This window comes from Penicillium psychrosexuale, assembly GCF_028828465.1.
Source record: "Penicillium psychrosexuale strain IBT 29551 chromosome Unknown utg000004l, whole genome shotgun sequence".
In the NCBI taxonomy this organism is placed as follows: Eukaryota; Fungi; Ascomycota; class Eurotiomycetes; order Eurotiales; family Aspergillaceae; genus Penicillium; species Penicillium psychrosexuale.
The window spans coordinates 2781663-2799065 of record NW_026643189.1 but is presented as its reverse complement, the minus strand read 5'-3'; the positions used below and the strand labels follow the sequence as shown (position 1 = coordinate 2799065).

At 49.0% G+C, this 17403-nt stretch overlaps 6 protein-coding genes across 6 annotated transcripts; 4 read left to right on the top strand and 2 right to left on the bottom strand.

Moving 5' to 3' along the window:
• Positions 1-310: 310 nt before the first annotated feature.
• N7518_006885 (snoRNA-binding rRNA-processing protein IMP4) lies at positions 311-1244 on the top strand (the record flags this gene model as incomplete). The annotated part of the gene is made up of 2 exons (XM_057187812.1): positions 311-316; positions 369-1244. 2 exons carry the CDS (start codon positions 311-313, stop codon positions 1242-1244), a joined length of 882 nt encoding a protein of 293 aa, XP_057039515.1.
• Positions 1245-2230: 986 nt separating this feature from the next.
• On the bottom strand, positions 2231-3447 carry N7518_006884 (BRCT domain protein; the record flags this gene model as incomplete). Its single annotated transcript, XM_057187811.1, has 5 exons — positions 2231-2680; positions 2741-2847; positions 2900-2935; positions 2992-3216; positions 3270-3447. 5 exons carry the CDS (start codon positions 3445-3447, stop codon positions 2231-2233), a joined length of 996 nt encoding a protein of 331 aa, XP_057039514.1.
• Positions 3448-4177: 730 nt separating this feature from the next.
• On the bottom strand, positions 4178-6436 carry N7518_006883 (bifunctional anthranilate synthase/indole-3-glycerol-phosphate synthase; the record flags this gene model as incomplete). Its single annotated transcript, XM_057187810.1, has 1 exon — positions 4178-6436. One exon carries the CDS (start codon positions 6434-6436, stop codon positions 4178-4180), a length of 2259 nt encoding a protein of 752 aa, XP_057039513.1.
• Positions 6437-6799: 363 nt separating this feature from the next.
• N7518_006882 (nucleoporin) lies at positions 6800-12405 on the top strand (the record flags this gene model as incomplete). Its single annotated transcript, XM_057187809.1, has 5 exons — positions 6800-6867; positions 6924-6993; positions 7074-7859; positions 7914-10994; positions 11047-12405. 5 exons carry the CDS (start codon positions 6800-6802, stop codon positions 12403-12405), a joined length of 5364 nt encoding a protein of 1787 aa, XP_057039512.1.
• A 1108-nt stretch (positions 12406-13513) lies between these two features.
• Positions 13514-15356, top strand: N7518_006881 (acyl--CoA ligase; the record flags this gene model as incomplete). The annotated part of the gene is made up of 4 exons (XM_057187808.1): positions 13514-14568; positions 14628-14916; positions 14967-15070; positions 15128-15356. The coding sequence occupies 4 exons, from the start codon at positions 13514-13516 to the stop codon at positions 15354-15356; spliced, it is 1677 nt and encodes a 558-aa protein (XP_057039511.1).
• Positions 15357-16712: 1356 nt separating this feature from the next.
• On the top strand, positions 16713-16976 carry N7518_006880 (uncharacterized protein; the record flags this gene model as incomplete). Its single annotated transcript, XM_057187807.1, has 1 exon — positions 16713-16976. One exon carries the CDS (start codon positions 16713-16715, stop codon positions 16974-16976), a length of 264 nt encoding a protein of 87 aa, XP_057039510.1.
• Positions 16977-17403: the final 427 nt, after the last annotated feature.

Sequence of the window (17403 nt, the reverse complement as noted above, 5' to 3'; positions counted from 1 at the left end):
CTCCAGGGTGTGCCTGAGGGGCAAATGAATGGAGATCTATATCAAGATGTACGATTAGCGATAGATTATTGAGAAGGACAGGTGAGCACATACAACCAGTCCAGCTCTCTGTGTCAGAGGACCGACAAAAGAGAGTCGATGAGTTTGTCTTGAAGGATGAGCAAAAAGTGTTCTCCAACAGCCCAGATTCTTTATCGGTGGGATCCCACTACGGCGTCCCGTACCAACCATAAACGCAGCCCCGGAGTTAAGAGAAAAAAAAAGTTGCCCGCTCTTCTTTGCTTAAGCCACTTTTACTTCAATCTTCAATATGCTGGTAAGTGAAGGATAGATTTGACATATTTGACATTATGACTTACAATCAGTAGCGCCGCCAAACTCGCGAGCGTCGGGATTATCTCTATCGGAGAGCTTTGCTACTCCGTGATGCCTCGATTGCAGAAAAAAGATCCCAACTCAAGGCCTCATTGGCTTCTGGAAAGCCTCTAGATCCTACAATTGCAAATGATAAATCGCTTCGGGAAGACTTCAAATATGACGAATCGAAGGGAAATGAAGACGCTGAGATGGACATCGATGATGAATATGTTTTAACCTCCGGCATTATCGACCCCCGTCCTCTGGTTACCACATCTCGCTCACCCTCCGCTCGTCTCGGCGCATTTGCGAAAGAAATTCGCCTTCTCCTTCCTACCTCCATTCGCCTCAATCGTGGAACTCTCGTTCTTGGAGATCTCGTCTCCAGCGCAACCTCCGCGGCTCTGACCGACATGATTCTCCTCCACGAACACCGTGGTACCCCGACTGCACTCACGATTTCACATCTTCCCCACGGCCCGACTGCCAGCTTTTCCCTTCACAACGTTGTCCTTCGTCAGGATATTCCGAATGCCGCCCGTGGTACCGTGTCAGAAAGCTACCCGCACTTGGTTTTTGAGGGATTCAAGACGAAGCTGGGTGCCCGCGTTGTTCAGATTCTGAAGCACCTCTTCCCTCCGCGCGAGACCGGAAAGGTTGGCAACCGTGTTGTGACCTTTGTGAACGAGGACGACAATATCGAAGTGCGGCACCATGTTTTCGTCAAGACTGGGTACCGGGATGTAGAACTGGCTGAAGTTGGACCTCGCATGACAATGCGCCTTTTCGAGATCCGCGGAGGTACTCTGGAGAAGGGCTCGAGCGGCGACATCGAATGGGCCCTTACCCAATACACGAGGACCAGCAAAAAGAAGGAATACCTATGATTCTTTACGAACTCGCATCAGGCTGTGGTGTGGATGGTTCAGGCAAAATTCCATCCCATCCTTGTTGGTCGACTGGCGTATATGGCGTTAGAGGGCACTTAGAATGGGTTCTTTTGTAAGTTAGTTATGATTTAAATGGCAGTGGAGAATGTCTAATCAAAATATTCAAGACATGTACAGCAGCTTTTTGAGACCGTGGTTGCCGCTCTGTACTTTACGAGGCTATGTGTATAACAATCTAGCATACTGGTCCCTCCTTGGAGCTGGAGTGACCATTGACTTTCTAGGGCTAAATATGCAGCGTGACCCGCATCCCCCACTTTTACTTCTATCACCTTGATGTTGTAGGACAAAGCCCGTGTTTGTTTGCCTTACTGACGATATAATTTCATCTTTGGCGGACAGCTAGCAGCTTATATATTGCCCGTAGATCTAAATTGATCAACTCCAGCATGCCAACATGGAAGGCCTTATCAAGTTTGATGAGATTCGCGAATTAGGCCTCATCGCTGTCCTCCTACTCAATGGGAAACAGTGACCAAGGATGCGACAAGTTGGGAAAGGATTTGTTTCTGATGAATCCGTTGGCCATATTTCATATTCATTTAAGTTGTACCGGTACTTTGAGAATATCTGCCATCAGTTCACCCAGCACAGTAATCTCACAAGTACTATAGAACTTTCTATATAATCTTGGAATCTCACTCATTTTGAACAGCCCCATCTCACGTTTCATAAAAGGAGACGGCACTTGTCTAAGCGTGACACCATCCATATGTAGTCTGATTGGTTTCATAATTTATCATGGGAAGCTTTTCTGAAAGCACGAGAATAGAGTGCATGTGTATTATGTGCTGTTCTAAAATCATCGAAATCGCATTCGGCATAAAAGCTGCTCTCGGCGTGACCTGTCCATGTGCATCGGGGAATTCACTCATGAGCGCAGGTGTTAACCACCTGGAGGGATTGCCATCATCCTTAAGTACCTACCCATCGATTTCCTTCTTCGCCTCATCATCATCATCAACTTCACATCCGTCTTCACCACCATCCTTGACTTGATGATTTGCCATCTTCTCCTCGATACTATCCTCCTTGATACCGTCGCATGCGATGTCGCTTGATCCTTGACAGGCTGTGCTCTGGGGTTCCCTGAGAAATGCACTAAGGATAGTCGTCTTTTCCTCGAGATAGAACCAACCCTCGTGAACAGGCAACGTGTTTCCCTCCATGTCTGTCTTTGGGGGTGGCATCTTTCCATTTGCCCTCCCGTCCCATTCCTTGCCAGTCTGTTCCTTGAAGAACTGCTTGAATTTGTCCACGGCAATCTCAAGCTTACCCCTTGGCCCCGCAAGAAGTTCGACATTGGATATGCCAACACGACTGAATTTGGCGTAGGTCGAGTAGGTGTGTGGTTCGGCAGTAGATTCAAAAAGCTAGGTAATCTCAATACCTTTTTCTTGAAAGTATTCACAAAACATCTCAGTATTACTTACAGTCAATTGGTATTTTTCCCTGCTATTGACTGGTGGTTTTGATGGGCGGAATAAGGTGATGCTGTAAACCACACTTGTCTTTCTGTCCTGGTAAACCTGACGCACGGCTGTGATGGGTAAATATTAGACCTGTATATGCCATCTGAGAATCGTGCTTACGCTTTCTTTTGCCCTTTGGGTCGATGAAAGGATCGGCTGTAGATGACATATCAGTACCGTCTGCAATAAATGGAGCTTCGGAAAACCAATACCTATCCGACGTTTCGGAATCTTTGCTTTGATCTCCTTCACCACCTTTGGGGACTTAGACTTCGGTGTGACCTTGTTCTTCTGGAGTTCCTTATTCTCGGGCTTCATCAGATTCTTCAGAAGATATGTCCCCTCAGGCTTTGGCCGGCGTGTGTCTGATAGCAACGAGTCTTCAAGCCAATCATATGAGACGATTTTGACGGTACCGATATTCTTAGCAGTTTCCACTGTATGTTGTTGATTAGCTTAAGCTCTTTGAATGATTCAAGTGTAAATATACCTGGAACTGCATGGCTCTTGAATGCCTCCTTTGTTGCAATGAGATGGGTGACTCGCGGGTTCACGTCTCTCGAGAACTGCCCTCCATTTGCCCGAATCCACTGTGGGATCTTTTCGCCGATGCCGTCTTGGAACTTGCCGACTATAGAGGCATGAATCCTTTGGAACGTCTTCCCCATTTTGAGTTCACACTGCTGTCTGAGAATTGACTGGATGAGTCTGGTGTTTCCGTATCACTGGCAGCGGAAATTCCACTTAGAATGGCCTCAAGATGAGATATGTGATGCTGTCAGGAGGGGAGACTGGAACACTGCAAGGACCAGTTTTATAGGCAAGAGGCTTGCTTCAATTAGTCTTTGCTAGCTGTGGCAATATGTCAGAAATGAAGTGTGTATATTGCTGGAAAGCAAGTCTTTGAGAGATAATGACTGAGAGGGCTAGTTTGATGATGCCCAACCTCGTTTGAGCTCTGATGTTGACCGCGATGTCGTTCAGAAAGTGCGAGAAGAACCTCAGAAATGAGATATTTCTATTACCAGGGGACAAGACTTCGAGGCAATAATGTGATATACTGCACAGAGCTGTCAACTTGGTCTGCTTTTGCAATGTTGATATGGAATGCACTAAGCATGATGATTTCTAGAAGGTGAAAGTGATGAGAAAGTATAAAATGGGATTTCGAAGGCAATTTAAGACGCAGATCTACTCCAAGAAAGGATCAAAATTCATTCCTGTTGGATATCCAGTATAGCCTTGATCAAACAAGTCAAAGTAAAGTGATCCTAGAAAGAAAGAAATCATAAGGTAAGTTTGATTGCTATGGATATTGTTCATTATCGGATATGCAACCCCGAAATGGAATGAGATAAGAAGTCATCCTAAGTAGTGTAATACACGTTCCTAACCAGTTCATTGCCGAATGCTTTTGGCAGACTTGACAAATGCTCGAATTTTCTCCAAATCTTGAGCGCCGTTTGTCTCTACACCTGAGCTGACATCCAATCCGACCACTTTGTGGCCCGACTGGCCCAGCTTTTTCACCGTGTCGACCACGTTGTCCGGGTTTAGCCCTCCAGCCAGGATTACCCTCAATCCATCGTCACTATCGAGGACCTTTTTGACCCCGCTCTCCTCGAGAAGCTCGCCAGAGCCTCCGGCACCAGAGTCCAGTAATGGAAGAGTGTGGTATGCTCTGCGAGCAATGCCAATGTCACCAGGAGCAAACTTGCGAATGACAGGAACTGGAATCAAACTAGACCATTCCAATGGCTCAGACCCATGCAGTTGCACAACATCGAGATCCAACTTTTGTTGTTGAGAAATGACATATGACAACGGCTGATTCATGAACACGCCCACGAGCAAAGCACGAGAAGGGTGACGCAAGATATTAGTAGAGTGATCAAACCATTCCAATGGTGTAGCGTTCGACGACTGCTGCAATGTATTGGCCGGACGAGGGGTCGACTTAACCACCCGGGAAATGCCGAGGGCCACATCATCTGGGACAAGTCGTGAGCGCCCCTGAACCATGATAATGCCAATCAAATCTGCACCAGCTTGGATAGCAGCCAGAGCTCCTTCTTCAGTCCGAGTTCCACATATTTTCACCAACGGGGAACTTGGTGTAGCACCAGCAGATTTTCGATTGGAGCCGCCGAGAAGCTGTGCCACAAAGGCGGAGGTATCAGGTGCCCTCATAAGAGCCTCTCCAACAAGAATGGCCTTAACACCTTCTTTCTTATAAGCCTCCACATCCTGGGGCCCCGAGATTCCACTAAGGGCACACACAATTGTGCTCTCAGGCACTTGATCCATTAGGCGACTGGTAGTTCCGAGATCGACCTCGAAGCTTGTCAGGTCCCGGTTGTTGACACCGATGACTTCAGACCCCAGGTCAACTGCAATCTTCATCTCTTCGGGGGTGTTGACTTCGACCAGGGGCTCCATGCCGAGACTGCGTGAGTAATGGTACAGTCTAGTCAACAGCTCAATGTCCAGCATCTTCACAATGAGTAGAACTGTATCAGCTCCAGCCAAACGCGCCTCCAGGATTTGATACTCGTCAAAAACGAACTCCTTTCGGAGGACAGCTGGTCGGTTGGTGAGTCCCTCCAGGCTCTGGCGAACAGCCCGCAGGTCATCTATGGTGCCCTTGAACCACTCCGGCTCTGTGAGGACAGAAATGACGCTAGCGCCAGCTTTGGCGTACTCCCGTGCTTGAGCAGGGGCACATACATCAGCCGAGATGATGCCCTTTGAGGGTGATGCACGCTTGATCTCTGCCATAAGTGAAAGAGGATAGTCTGACTGTCTCAGGCGCGCAGGGAATGACAGCTGAGGAGGCGCAATGTTCAGATCATACGCGGCTTGAAGAGCCTCTGGCCGCAGAGCCGGAATTTTCTTCTGCTCGTCAACAGCAATTTTGCGATGAGCGTAAATCTTATCCAAAATGGATAGCTTCTTGTCTACTGGTGCGGCGGCGGCTGCTCCCTGCTTGTTATCCCAGGTCCCAGTGGTGAGCTCTAAGAAGTTTCGGAACATCTTGCGCCCGTATTCCGTCAAAATACTCTCAGGGTGGAACTGAACACCTTCCACTGCGAACTCCTTGTGTCTAATACCCATAATGATGTTCTTGCCACTACCGTCCCCCAGCTCAACTCGCGAGGTCACCTCCAAGCAATCTGGGATAGTCGACTGTGTTCCGGCAAGCGAATGGTATCGAGTGACCTGGAGCGAGGTTGGCAATCCCTGGTAGACACCTTTAGAGTCATGCTTCAACTCCGATGTTTTTCCGTGCAGAATTTCGCCGGTCACATCCACCTTACCACCAAACGAGGTGATCATACATTGTTGGCCCATGCACACACCAAATATCGGAATCTTTCCGCCGAAATATTGGATTGCGGCGTTACTGATTCCTGCATCGGTCTCGGGGTGGCCCGGGCCAGGACTGATAACCAGCTGAGTAGGCTTCTTTGCAGCCAAGTCCTCAACAGTGACTTCGTCATTGCGGTATACTGTGACGGTAGCACCTTCAAGAACCAGGTACTGGTAGACATTCCAGGTAAATGAGTCGTAGTTGTCAATCAAAATCACGTTGGATGCGCTGGCCAATTTGGCCGCTTTGGTGGCATGGTGGGGGGAGTGGTCAACCAGGTCCGCCATGACCACGGATTGTTGTAGGAGACCCGGGGGAAAGGATTGGGAGAATTTGAGAATCGGTATTCTGCAAGCTCCGGATCTCAGACACCTAAAACCGAATCAAATGTTTGCGAATTATCCAGTTGGACGGAAGTGAGTCAAAAAGAATGTCCCGGCTTACTTGCCACTCACCGCCCGGCAATAAGATCAGATAGGGCACCTGATTGTTGACCCAGTCGCGGTGAATAATATTCTTTTGAAGCTCCGTCTCAATTCAAGAGCTTCCCACGCTCGCCATCTACCTTTTTCTTTGCTCTCTCGTCACCTTTCCTGGTGTCGCCTCGTTTCGCTCTTCCTTTCTACCCTATGATGATCTAATTGCCCAACATGGCTCCCGTCCCGGAGGCCTATTTCCCGTCCCTGGACAAGTGCTTCTCCGGGGACGTTCAACTCTTGTATGTCCACTCTCATCATTTGTCGTCATGGAAGCTAATATGCTGATATAATGTAGGTCATGGAAAAGAGCTTTTCTCTACGCCATTGATCCCGAAAGTCATGCTAATGATGGAGGCAATATCGATGTCTTCTTTTCACACTCCGAATCCATTCGCCTACTCTCTGATGGCCTAAAACCGTCCCCCCCCCCTCCGCAAAATCCAAGTCGGAATTCGAATCCAAAACCGCCGCAATCCATGTTGAGACCAATAGCCAAAGTTCTTTTGACCTGAAGGAGATCAAGGCGGACACGCTATGGTTAAGCAAGCAAGCCGGAATCGACGAGATTTCTGCTCTTCGCATCGCTATCTTAGAATGGCAGAACCGCCCGGCAGCGCGTCTCACAATCGGCTTTTCCAGCGAGGAAGCGACCAGTCTACAGAGTGCGGCTGGGACCGAGAATCTTCGAGGCTCTCTAGCCGGTCCCAGCTTCGCCAACCTATTGAACCAAACAGCCAGAAGCGACGGTGGTCAATCATTTGAAAAAGAGGAGAAGAGGCGCCTGCGACTCCGCGAGGTGTATCTCTCCGAGGAAACCCATGTCGTAAAGACACTCCGCAAGCTGCTTGCTCTGTCCCTCCACGATGGTATCTCAGCCGACTCGACCGCCCCCGCCAGTCATGATCGCAAACTTGCTTTGCAGAAGGTAGGGACCACAATTTTCCATGACAAGTCGACTGGTGATGGATTGGACCGATTTCTTCAAGAATGCATCAGCTCGATACGCCGTCGGTTAACGAGTTTGGAAGGAGACGGTGGCTGGCTCAGTGCCGCAGAAAGCAGTGAGGAACTAGAGAACATATGGAGAACAAGTCTCGTGGAGGAGATTGTTCATATCGTGCAAATCATGTTTCACCAGCTTCAAGCATCGGTGGAATTTCCAAGTGCAGACCTCCTATTGTCCTGGCTCCAGCTCATGGCTGATTATAGCTTCCTGGGGACAATTCAAGCGGTAAGTGGCCAGTCGCCTATTTTGAGCTCTCGGAATGTTAACCTTTTCTTATAGCCTTGTCAGCAACCCGTGGAAGTGTTGTTGCCCCTTCAAGCTTTCGTGTCACTTACCACATTGGCGTTTTTGAAACCCGCTCGCGCCATCTCTTTCCTTCAGAATGAGGAATACATGCAATCCTCGCCCCAGCCTTACTTCTGCTGCAAGGATAAAATCTCTCAAATCAATGAGATTTTCCTTACTGCATGCGGTGATTTGAACACCGTGAATCCAGCAGCCTTTTCATGGGGCCTGATCTTGTATACCATCCAAGAGCTGGCAGAAGACAGAAGAACCAACCGAGAGCGTCAATTGAGCCATGCTTTGGCTGCCGCCTACGACGAGCAGACACAGAATGAGGCACTAGCTCAAGCATCTGTGTCTTCAGATTATGAACAATTGCTTGACTGCGCTAGGACTCCGCAAAGCACGGCGGAAGATGCTATTCCCATTCTTACATCTGATTTCCTGAAAGAATCGGCGTTCAACACCGTTATCGCCCTGGCTAGTAAGACCGGGTCAATGTCAGCCGTCGATGATGGCCTGACAACCCGATGGGTTCGGTTATCACTTCTCGACCTTATCCGAGTCGCTATTATGTTCTTGGATTACTCTCCCGAAATTGTGGGGTCAGTCCTGGCTATCTTAAATGATGATGACAACGGGCTGTCAAGAGACTCAAATTCCCTAGGCCCTGCCAGCGATCCTAAGTCTGTATTCGCCAAGGATCAGAATTTGATGGATGGCATCTTTCGCATTGCACGGTCCCGTTTCCCTTATGAAACGTCACCATTTTTACTGCTCTGTCGTGCTCTCGTCAGTGGGCACTCTTTGAATGAAGAAGGCTTGCCGGCTATTCTTGAGGAGGTGGAAAATATGGAATCCTTTACACAGATTGTCCCACCCGCTTTCCAGGGCTATGCCACCATTCGAGAAGACGAGAACGCCGATTTTGTTTCCCTGCTCCAACCCCTCCCAATGTTAGAAACATCGATCCAGAACCGTGTTTTCGAGAGGGAACCAAGCAATGCTGTAATCGTCAGCGGTTCTTCCGAAATTCCACGGCTGACCGTTGGTCAAGTCATTTCCGATTCAAAACCCGCGGTTATCATGTGGGAGCATCGATACTCCTGCTTAAGCTTTCTAGGAAGCTGGCTTGAAGAATGGAGCGAGACCGGTGGGCACTCGTCTGAGTGGACTGATGACACTGCTGCGGAAATTATTGCTCTCTTGGCCGACTTGATAGCCAACTCTAAATCACAAAGTTCTGGCCATGCAAGCGGCAAAAGGATTCTAGAGATGGCTAGTGATGGGCTGTCCAAACAGGGTGACATCATTTCTGTGATCTTCGATATCTTTGAACGCAATTTGCAGACTATCGGCTCCCGAGGAGACTTGGGCAAGTCTTTGGACGTAACCATGGCATGCCTGCGCTTTATCAAGGCACTTATAAAGATTTTACCCAGTCGGGTATGGCCTTTCCTTGGTCGCAGCAGTCTCATCGGGTCCGATGGCAAGGGAGGCATCATGACAGCAATCGTTTCAGCAGTGGAAGTTCCTTCCGGCGAGTATCCGTTCCTCCTCAGTTGTGTTGACCTTGTGGGCGCTGTCATCGATGATGCGGCATCTCGAGCAGTATTGCGAAAGAGCCCGGGCAGCGTGACAAGCAAATCATCTATCGCGTCTGATTGGAGTGCTGGTATTCCATCTCACGTCATGAGAACTATTATGTTGAACTTTATTCGCACAATGCTGGAGATTTTCAACAGCTGTGGAAATTGGAGGTTCAACCTACCAGAACAACGGCTCAAGATCAACTCGATGCTTGCTACTTCGTTCGAACGTGTTCTGTACTATGCCTTCGGAATCAATGACAGCCCGAAACTAGAAACCAAAGTGACCGGCGTCTTCTCTACATCTGCGGCGTACATTCTGGATATGCTGCGCCCTCGGTCAACCGCCGACCTGCCCTTCAACCCAATTCTTCGGTTGATCGCCGAGGGTCTCCAGACTCCCCCAACACTCCATCTCAGATATCTTATCCTCTTTGAAAATCAGGTCAACTCTACACTGCGGCTCTGCATCAAACTTGTACAGGCAGCCCAACTGGCAGAACAACCTGCCTCGCTTCTGGAGGAACAATTGTTCAAAGCCAGCCCGGTCTTAGTCAAACTCTACGCGCTACATGATGCATACAGATTGCCGGTTGTGTCGCTTCTCGAGATTTTGATCTCAAGTGCCGCTTCAAATCCGGATAATGAACCACCTTCCCTTGTTGGCCATCTTGGGGCAGAGTCGTCCTGTCTGTTCCTTGATGTACTGTCACAACTCGACAAGCCGATGTGTGACAGACCTCTACTTCTTGCAGTATGGCAGCTGCTATCGACATTTGTTAGCAAGCGTCAGCAGTGGCTTGCAGTTTTCATTCTCACAGGGTCATCCCCTCGGCAGACTCTGAAGAAGGAACCCACTTCTAGTGGGCTTAGCATGAGGAGTGTGCCTTTCCTGAAACTGGCGCTTGAGAAATTGTCTCATATTGATCAACAAGAGCCGCAAGTAGCCTTAGCGTTGCTCGAGTTTGTCTCTCGTGCCCAAGAAAATTGGCCATGGGCCACTTCCCACCTGAACAAGCACCCCCAGTTCTTCAACAGCATAATTAACCACGTCTCAAAATTGAAGATTTCTTCTCTGCCAGTGATGGACCAAATCTATGCCACGCGGATTGCAGCTGTTGTCGCGGACCTGTGCGCGGTCTACCTGCACTCGGCAAAGGAAATGGGCGACCGAAGCTTTATAAAGACCTTGATTCCATTAGTTTCGTGGTATGCCAAGGATGCAGTTGAAGTTTCGGCTTACAATTCTTCATTGCACGCCAACTTGAAAAAGAACTTTGAGATGCGATACGCGGGCTGCAAAATTGTGGACTTCAAAAGGACACCGCTCGAAGTTCGTCATCTAGGACGGGATTACTACTACGACATGAGTATGGGAGACAAACTGCTGTCCTACGACTTTGCCTGGGCTGGCACCAAGAACCGTGGGTTTGCCGAGGAGTTTGAGCGTGCCAACATCAATCTGTCTCTTGTCGAGGCGCAGGTGGTAGGTTTTCTTCCCTTCGTTGCATATGAGTTTCTTTACTAACCTCAAATAGAGCCTTCTCCATAGCTGGAAGTTCTTCGCTATCGAGCATTGTGCCGATTTCATGCCCGATACCGAAGTCCGAAAGTCTATGGCACTGGTCGCGCAAAGTTGTTTGAAGGCCAATATTAGCAGTGGCCCTCCCGAAGCCATCTTTGAGCGAATCCAACAAGCGCGCGTTGACTTTGCCCAGGCACTTCTCCAGCGGCTTGTCGAGGTACATGCTAGAGGCGCCGAAGTCTTCCAGCTGCTCGAGATTACCTGGAACGCACTGCGATCCCGCCATCTGACATATGAAGACGCTTTGATCAATGATGATACCGATTACTTCCGGTCCCTACTGAACGTGTTGTTCCTTTCCCTTCAGTTTCACCTGGATGGCCCCTCCCGGAGTGCCCCCGAAGCTATCAATAAGAGGGCTGAGGTTTCTTCGGGTCTGACTGTCATCGTGGAAGTCGTGAAAACAATAGTGGCCCAGGGCTTCAAATCCCTCACCACTTATCTCCATGATGCGCCCGAGAAATGCACGCCAAAAGATTTCGCCATTATCATTGCTATTCTGCAGACATGCTTGCAAGTGAAGAACGCTGATCGTCTCTATGAGCACATCGTGTACCACATTGAGGAATACGACACCGCTCGTCATGCGACGACGCTCTTCTCCTGGGCCGACCAATTGGCCGTTGCAGGCGACCCTGTGTACGCCGAGCTCAGCATCTCGATTCTGGTCAAAATGTCAACCCTGCCCATGCTCGCAGAGCACCTTGCTGTTGATGCTGTCTTGATGAAACTGTCCACCTGCCGTCTTACAAACATTCTCTGCCAAAAGAAAGCATTCGGACCCTTTGATCCTGTTCCCCGACTGTATGCCATCTGGACTGGTGGATTCCTTCCTCTGTGTCTGAACATGCTCTACAGTGTGATGCGGGCCGCGCCGGAGGTGGCAGCATTCCTGAACCAGTTTGAATCTCGCCTGACCCGCGCGACAGAGGCATTCTCCAGCCATACGGCCATTTCCTCGGTTCCGACATCCAAGTGGATTAGCCTCAACATGGTCTCGGAAGCCTACTCGCTTGCGCTGATTTCGTTCATCCTGGACCGGTTCCGCGAGGCGGGTGCCAGTGCTGGAGTTGACGCACAGGCCATCCAAGATCTCAAATGGGATAGGGTGCAGGTCAAGGAAGATATTGAGGAACTGCTCGGTCGCCGCGCTGCTCTGCGTGCACGCATTGTCGCGACCAATGAAAAGGAGCTGGAATGGTCCCGACAGAAGCCTGTCGACCCGACTTCTGAGTCACAGAACCGATTAGAGGAGAAGCTTGTTAGTGAGCTGAAGGCAACAGTTACGTGTTTGAGTGGGGAGGATTCATGAATATGTTCTTTATAGCCTTTTTGCTATTTGTCTCTTCTTTTTTTTCCCATGTATTCTGGGTTGGCGGGGTGTAGTAAATGAATTATTTCTTGCATGAAGCTCAAGTTTCAAACAATTGCATTATCCCAATCCTTCATTCCTTTGGTTTCTATTTTTGGAGTGGACTATCACATGCAGGACAGGACGCCTAATTTGGGGAAACCAAGTTGGCTTGATCCTAATTGGTCTCTTGCTTGCAGATCTTGGCGGATGAGCTAACGAGGTCACATCCCTCCTCCCCGGTTCTCATGCACATGATATTACCCGAAGACATAGCCGACGCCATTCGGCAAAGCTGCTTAGCGGTAACATCGCAGGGGTTGGGTTTGAATTTGGAGGATAGCCGTAGAGAAGGGGAATATTATCGGTGGTACTTAATAACGTGAACCGATCTATATAGGCCTAAGAGCGTACATTAGCTTCGTGTGTGGAGACCTAGTAGCCTTGTAGAGTGGATGTTTTTCGGTTGATGAATGCAAGAATAGCCAACCTCATGTGGCTGAGAGCGACATGATCCAGTTTGCTCGATGGGAGTCTTTCTTTGGCAGTCCTTTGCGTTCTATTCTTTCTAAATATCTTTGGGTAGATGGCGGAAAGGGCGGCGTATAACCTTTGATAGGCAGCAACTGGCATTTTCAATAGTGCAGGCTATATTCGTGTAGGATGTTTCCATGTACTTTTCTACACTCGTTCCTTCCACTTTTGCTGCTGTGGTGGCAGGAAGTTACGACTATGGAGGTAGGTGCGAAGGGGTATAGTTGGTTAACTAGCGGCCAGAGTCAAATACCTGACTTTTGCCTTATGTTAATGGGATTTAGAAAGAACCGCATGGTTTCTATTCACTACGAGCTTAGTACGCTAGTCCCATGACTGATCTATTACTCCGTACAGCGTGAAAACCGAGGCTCGGGCTAGTCAGGTTCCCCGCAAACCCTATATGTATAGCATAACCGATAATGCGGGGAGATTAACTGCGAAGGATGCAGGATTTAACGTTCTACTCCTTATTTATACGACCCCCTCGCCGTTATCTTTCTCTCCATATATCGATAACATTAGCATAACCAACATGCCGTATAAATCCCGCTGGACGATTGACATCCCAGACATCCATTTAGCCTCTCTTCTCCTTAAATCCCCAACGGCGCCTCTTTCCAAGACACACAAGTGCTATTTCGAAGCTGCCCGTCCAGAAACCCACTATCTCACCACCTATGATCTCCGTCTCTGGAGCCAGCGGTTCGCCGCCGGACTACGCAAATCAGGACTCCAACCAGGAGACCGCATCCTCCTCTTCTCCGGCAACGACCTCTTCTTCCCCGTAGTATTCCTAGGCGTGATAATGGCGGGAGGAATCTTCACCGGCGCGAATCCAAGCTACGTAGCCCGCGAACTAGCCTACCAACTCCGCGACAGCGGCGCCATCTACCTAATCTGTGCTAGCAGCAGTCTGGAAACAGGCATAGAAGCTGCCAAGCAAGCCAATCTCCCCCAAAGCCGCATCTTCGCCTATGACAGCTCCATCTACAACGGCGTGACAAACCCGCAAAAGGGCTGCGCATACTGGAGCGACCTCCTCGCCTCGGAAGAAGAAGGCCGCGCCTTCATCTGGGACGAACTTAACACACCGACCCTGTCGTCCCGCACACTAGCACTCAACTACTCCAGCGGCACAACCGGCCGCCCCAAGGGCGTCGAGATCTCGCACAAGAACTACGTCGCTAATATGATCCAATACTGTCACACGGCAAGCCTGCGTCCGGACTACGAGGCCCGTCTTGCGCGTTCCCGCTGGCTATGCTTCCTGCCGATGTACCACGCGATGGCGCAGAATATCTTCATTGCGGCGGCGCTGTACCGTGCCACGCCGGTGTATATCATGTCCAAGTTTGACTTTGTCAAGATGTTAGAGTATACGCAGAAATTCCGAATTACGGATCTTATCCTCGTGCCGCCGGTTGTTGTTATGTTAGCGAAACATCCGGCTGTTAAGGGGTTTGATTTGAGTAGTGTTGAGTTGGTTGGGAGTGGTGCTGCGCCGTTGGGGAGGGAGGTTTGTGAGGAGGTTGAGAGGTTGTGGCCTCCCGGGAAGATTAATATTAAACAGGGATGGGGAATGACTGAGTGAGTTTGTTGTTTTGCTAGCCGATTCTTAGAAACTAAACTGATCTGCTTCTGTATAGGGCGACTTGCTCGGTTACGGGTTGGGACCCTTCCGAGATTAGTACATCTGCGTCTGTCGGTGAGCTCAATGCCAATTGTGAGGCGAAGATCATATCGCTTGATGGAGCCGAGGTGAAAAAGCGAAACTCGCGTGGCGAGTTGTGGGTTCGCGCTCCCAATGTCATGAAAGGCTACTGGCGCAACGAGAAGGCCACTAAAGAGACGAAGACTGCGGATGGCTGGCTCCGGACGGGCGATATTGCCTTTGTGGATGACGATGGCAAAATTCATGTTGTAGATCGAATGAAGGTGAGTTTTTTGTTTACAAGAAGAAAGAAGAAAGAAACTAATACGAACAGGAATTAATCAAAGTCAAAGGCAACCAGGTGGCGCCCGCCGAATTAGAGGCTCTTCTACTTGAACATCCGGCGATATCAGACGTCGCGGTGATCGGTGTTATCGTGTAAGTCCGACTTTTTTTATGGATCTTTTTTTTTTCTTCGCTTCTGATCCTGTTTAGCGAAAGCGATGAGCGCCCTCGCGCATATGTGGTTCTTAAACCGGGCCAATCCGCCACTTCGAACGACATCGCGCATTTCCTGGATAACAAGGTTTCCCCGTTTAAGCGGATTACCGGCGGAATCGTATTTCTCGATGCGATACCTAAGAATCCATCAGGCAAGATTCTTCGCATGAAACTCCGCGAGCAAGCCAAGGAGGAGCTGAAGAGTGTCGCTGCGAAACTCTAAACTTTGTTTATATTACAATTTATATATCCTAGCGTTTTTCCTTTTTTCCAGGAATGAATCCAGTGAGTAGGTATAAGAGATGCCTCGGCACAATATAGAGTATGTGCACCATACTTCTAATTTCGTGTGTCCTTCGGTGATTGGCAGGGTATAACAGCCGAGCCAGTCAGACCAACCCCTATATGGACAGTGCACACTGGCAGAAGATGGGGCCAAAGGGGGAGGGAAAAGTAGATGAATGATTGTTCGCATGGGTTCGCGTAGCCCACTAAAATAGCCGAGTAGGGCATCTCGCGGTGTGATTCGATGTATGAAATGGCTTAGCGCGGGGGACCCATGCAGGCGCCAGCTGAAAGCCAAAGACAAAGGCGATCTCCAAGAGGCGTATGGCGGAGTACTTCGTACATACTACTCCGTACATTTGTCATGATCGACATGTTTCTCTCCGCGTGCATTAATAGGTCAAATATTCTAGAATTCAGGGTCCTAAGAAGAAGATAGACATATTCCTCCGTCATGAACAGAAAAAATGTTAAACCGGTGGCGTTTAGAAGGTAAGCTGAGTGGAGACAGGGCTGGCTGGGCCATATTTATCCACATTTTGGGGTATATGTTGTACTTGTCAGTCACGATGTTGTACGGCAAAGAGATCCTGTTCGTTCTGTGTTGTAAATTGGATTTTGACTTTGACTTTGCGACCTGTCGACTAATTCTGATTTGCCACGTTAAAAATATCGGCATTCGGTCTCGGTTTTCTTCCGTCAGATGTATGGCAGAGAAACCATATCCCGGTATGCTTCAGTGGTGATCACCTTCGATCTTTCCCCCACTATAGTCTAAATTGGGTCTACAACTCCATAATACTTAACCTCTAGCTCTTTATATATCACCTAAAAAGCCCACCCCTGCACTCCATCCCACTAGTTCCTTCCACTCGCCTCCCCGCCAACTCCGCGTATAGTCTCGACTCGACACTGGTATCTTTGACTCGCTAAAATCTTCCAAACCCTGGCCATCTAGATTTACTTTCCCACACACGCAGTTTTAAGTTGAGCTGTTTCCCCATTCCACAGGGGAGGCAGTTTCAACATATTCTTCGCGAGTGGTGGACGCTATCCAACCACCCAACACCTCGTCATGAATGCCGTGGAACAAGGATACAACTACCTATCTTGTGATCTCCTGCATTTGACCACAAAGTGGTTTCTACCAGTGACCAGCCTGGTCAGCTTTTCACTTCTCACTCTCATCCTCCTCCACCGATATATCAAATATCGTCGTATGAGACAAGCACACATAATCTCTACATCTAGACTCAAAGAAAAAAATCAAGACGTCTGGCTCCAATCTACTGCCATGGAAAAAGGAAACATCCTCTCACCGGGCTCGCACCCATCGGCATGCGATATCCTGCAACCTTTATCCCGTACAAGCCTCCTGCCAAGCAGTGGAGCCCTCGCTGCACGGGCCCGAGAGCAGCAAAGTGGAAGTGCTGCATCTTCGATGGCTTCCTCGCCTGACTGCGAGGTGCAAACACGCGTTGAATCAACTCAGCAAATGTGCGACGAGGATGCCGGGGGTGTGCGCACTTGGAAACGTCTTGTCGTTGAGTATCGATAGTTGGCCGCCTGTTTCCGGGGTTTATTCATTCCGTACATTTGTCGGACTTGAGCGGTCTTCTTTTCGCTTGTATCTCAGCCGGGGATTCCGTGGGACTGTTATCTTTCTTTTCCTTGCTCTTTTGTTATGCCTTCTTTCTTGGTTTCCCCTCCCTATCGTTGTCTTTACTATTTTACGAATAATGAGAAGCGTGGGCTTGGTTTTTTTTGGGCGGCAGATGGGTTTATTTTTGTTAAGCTTGTTTAGCAATACATATACATTTAAATATGCCACGTATTGTGGTTATGATATATTAGAAGAAGGTTGAAATCTGGCAATTAGCCACCTTGTAGCTCGAGGAACATCTTCAAAATGCTTGGCTTGGTTGTATAAATTGAATTGTACATGATCAACTAGTTATCAATCATCGCCTTGTTCGATATGATCG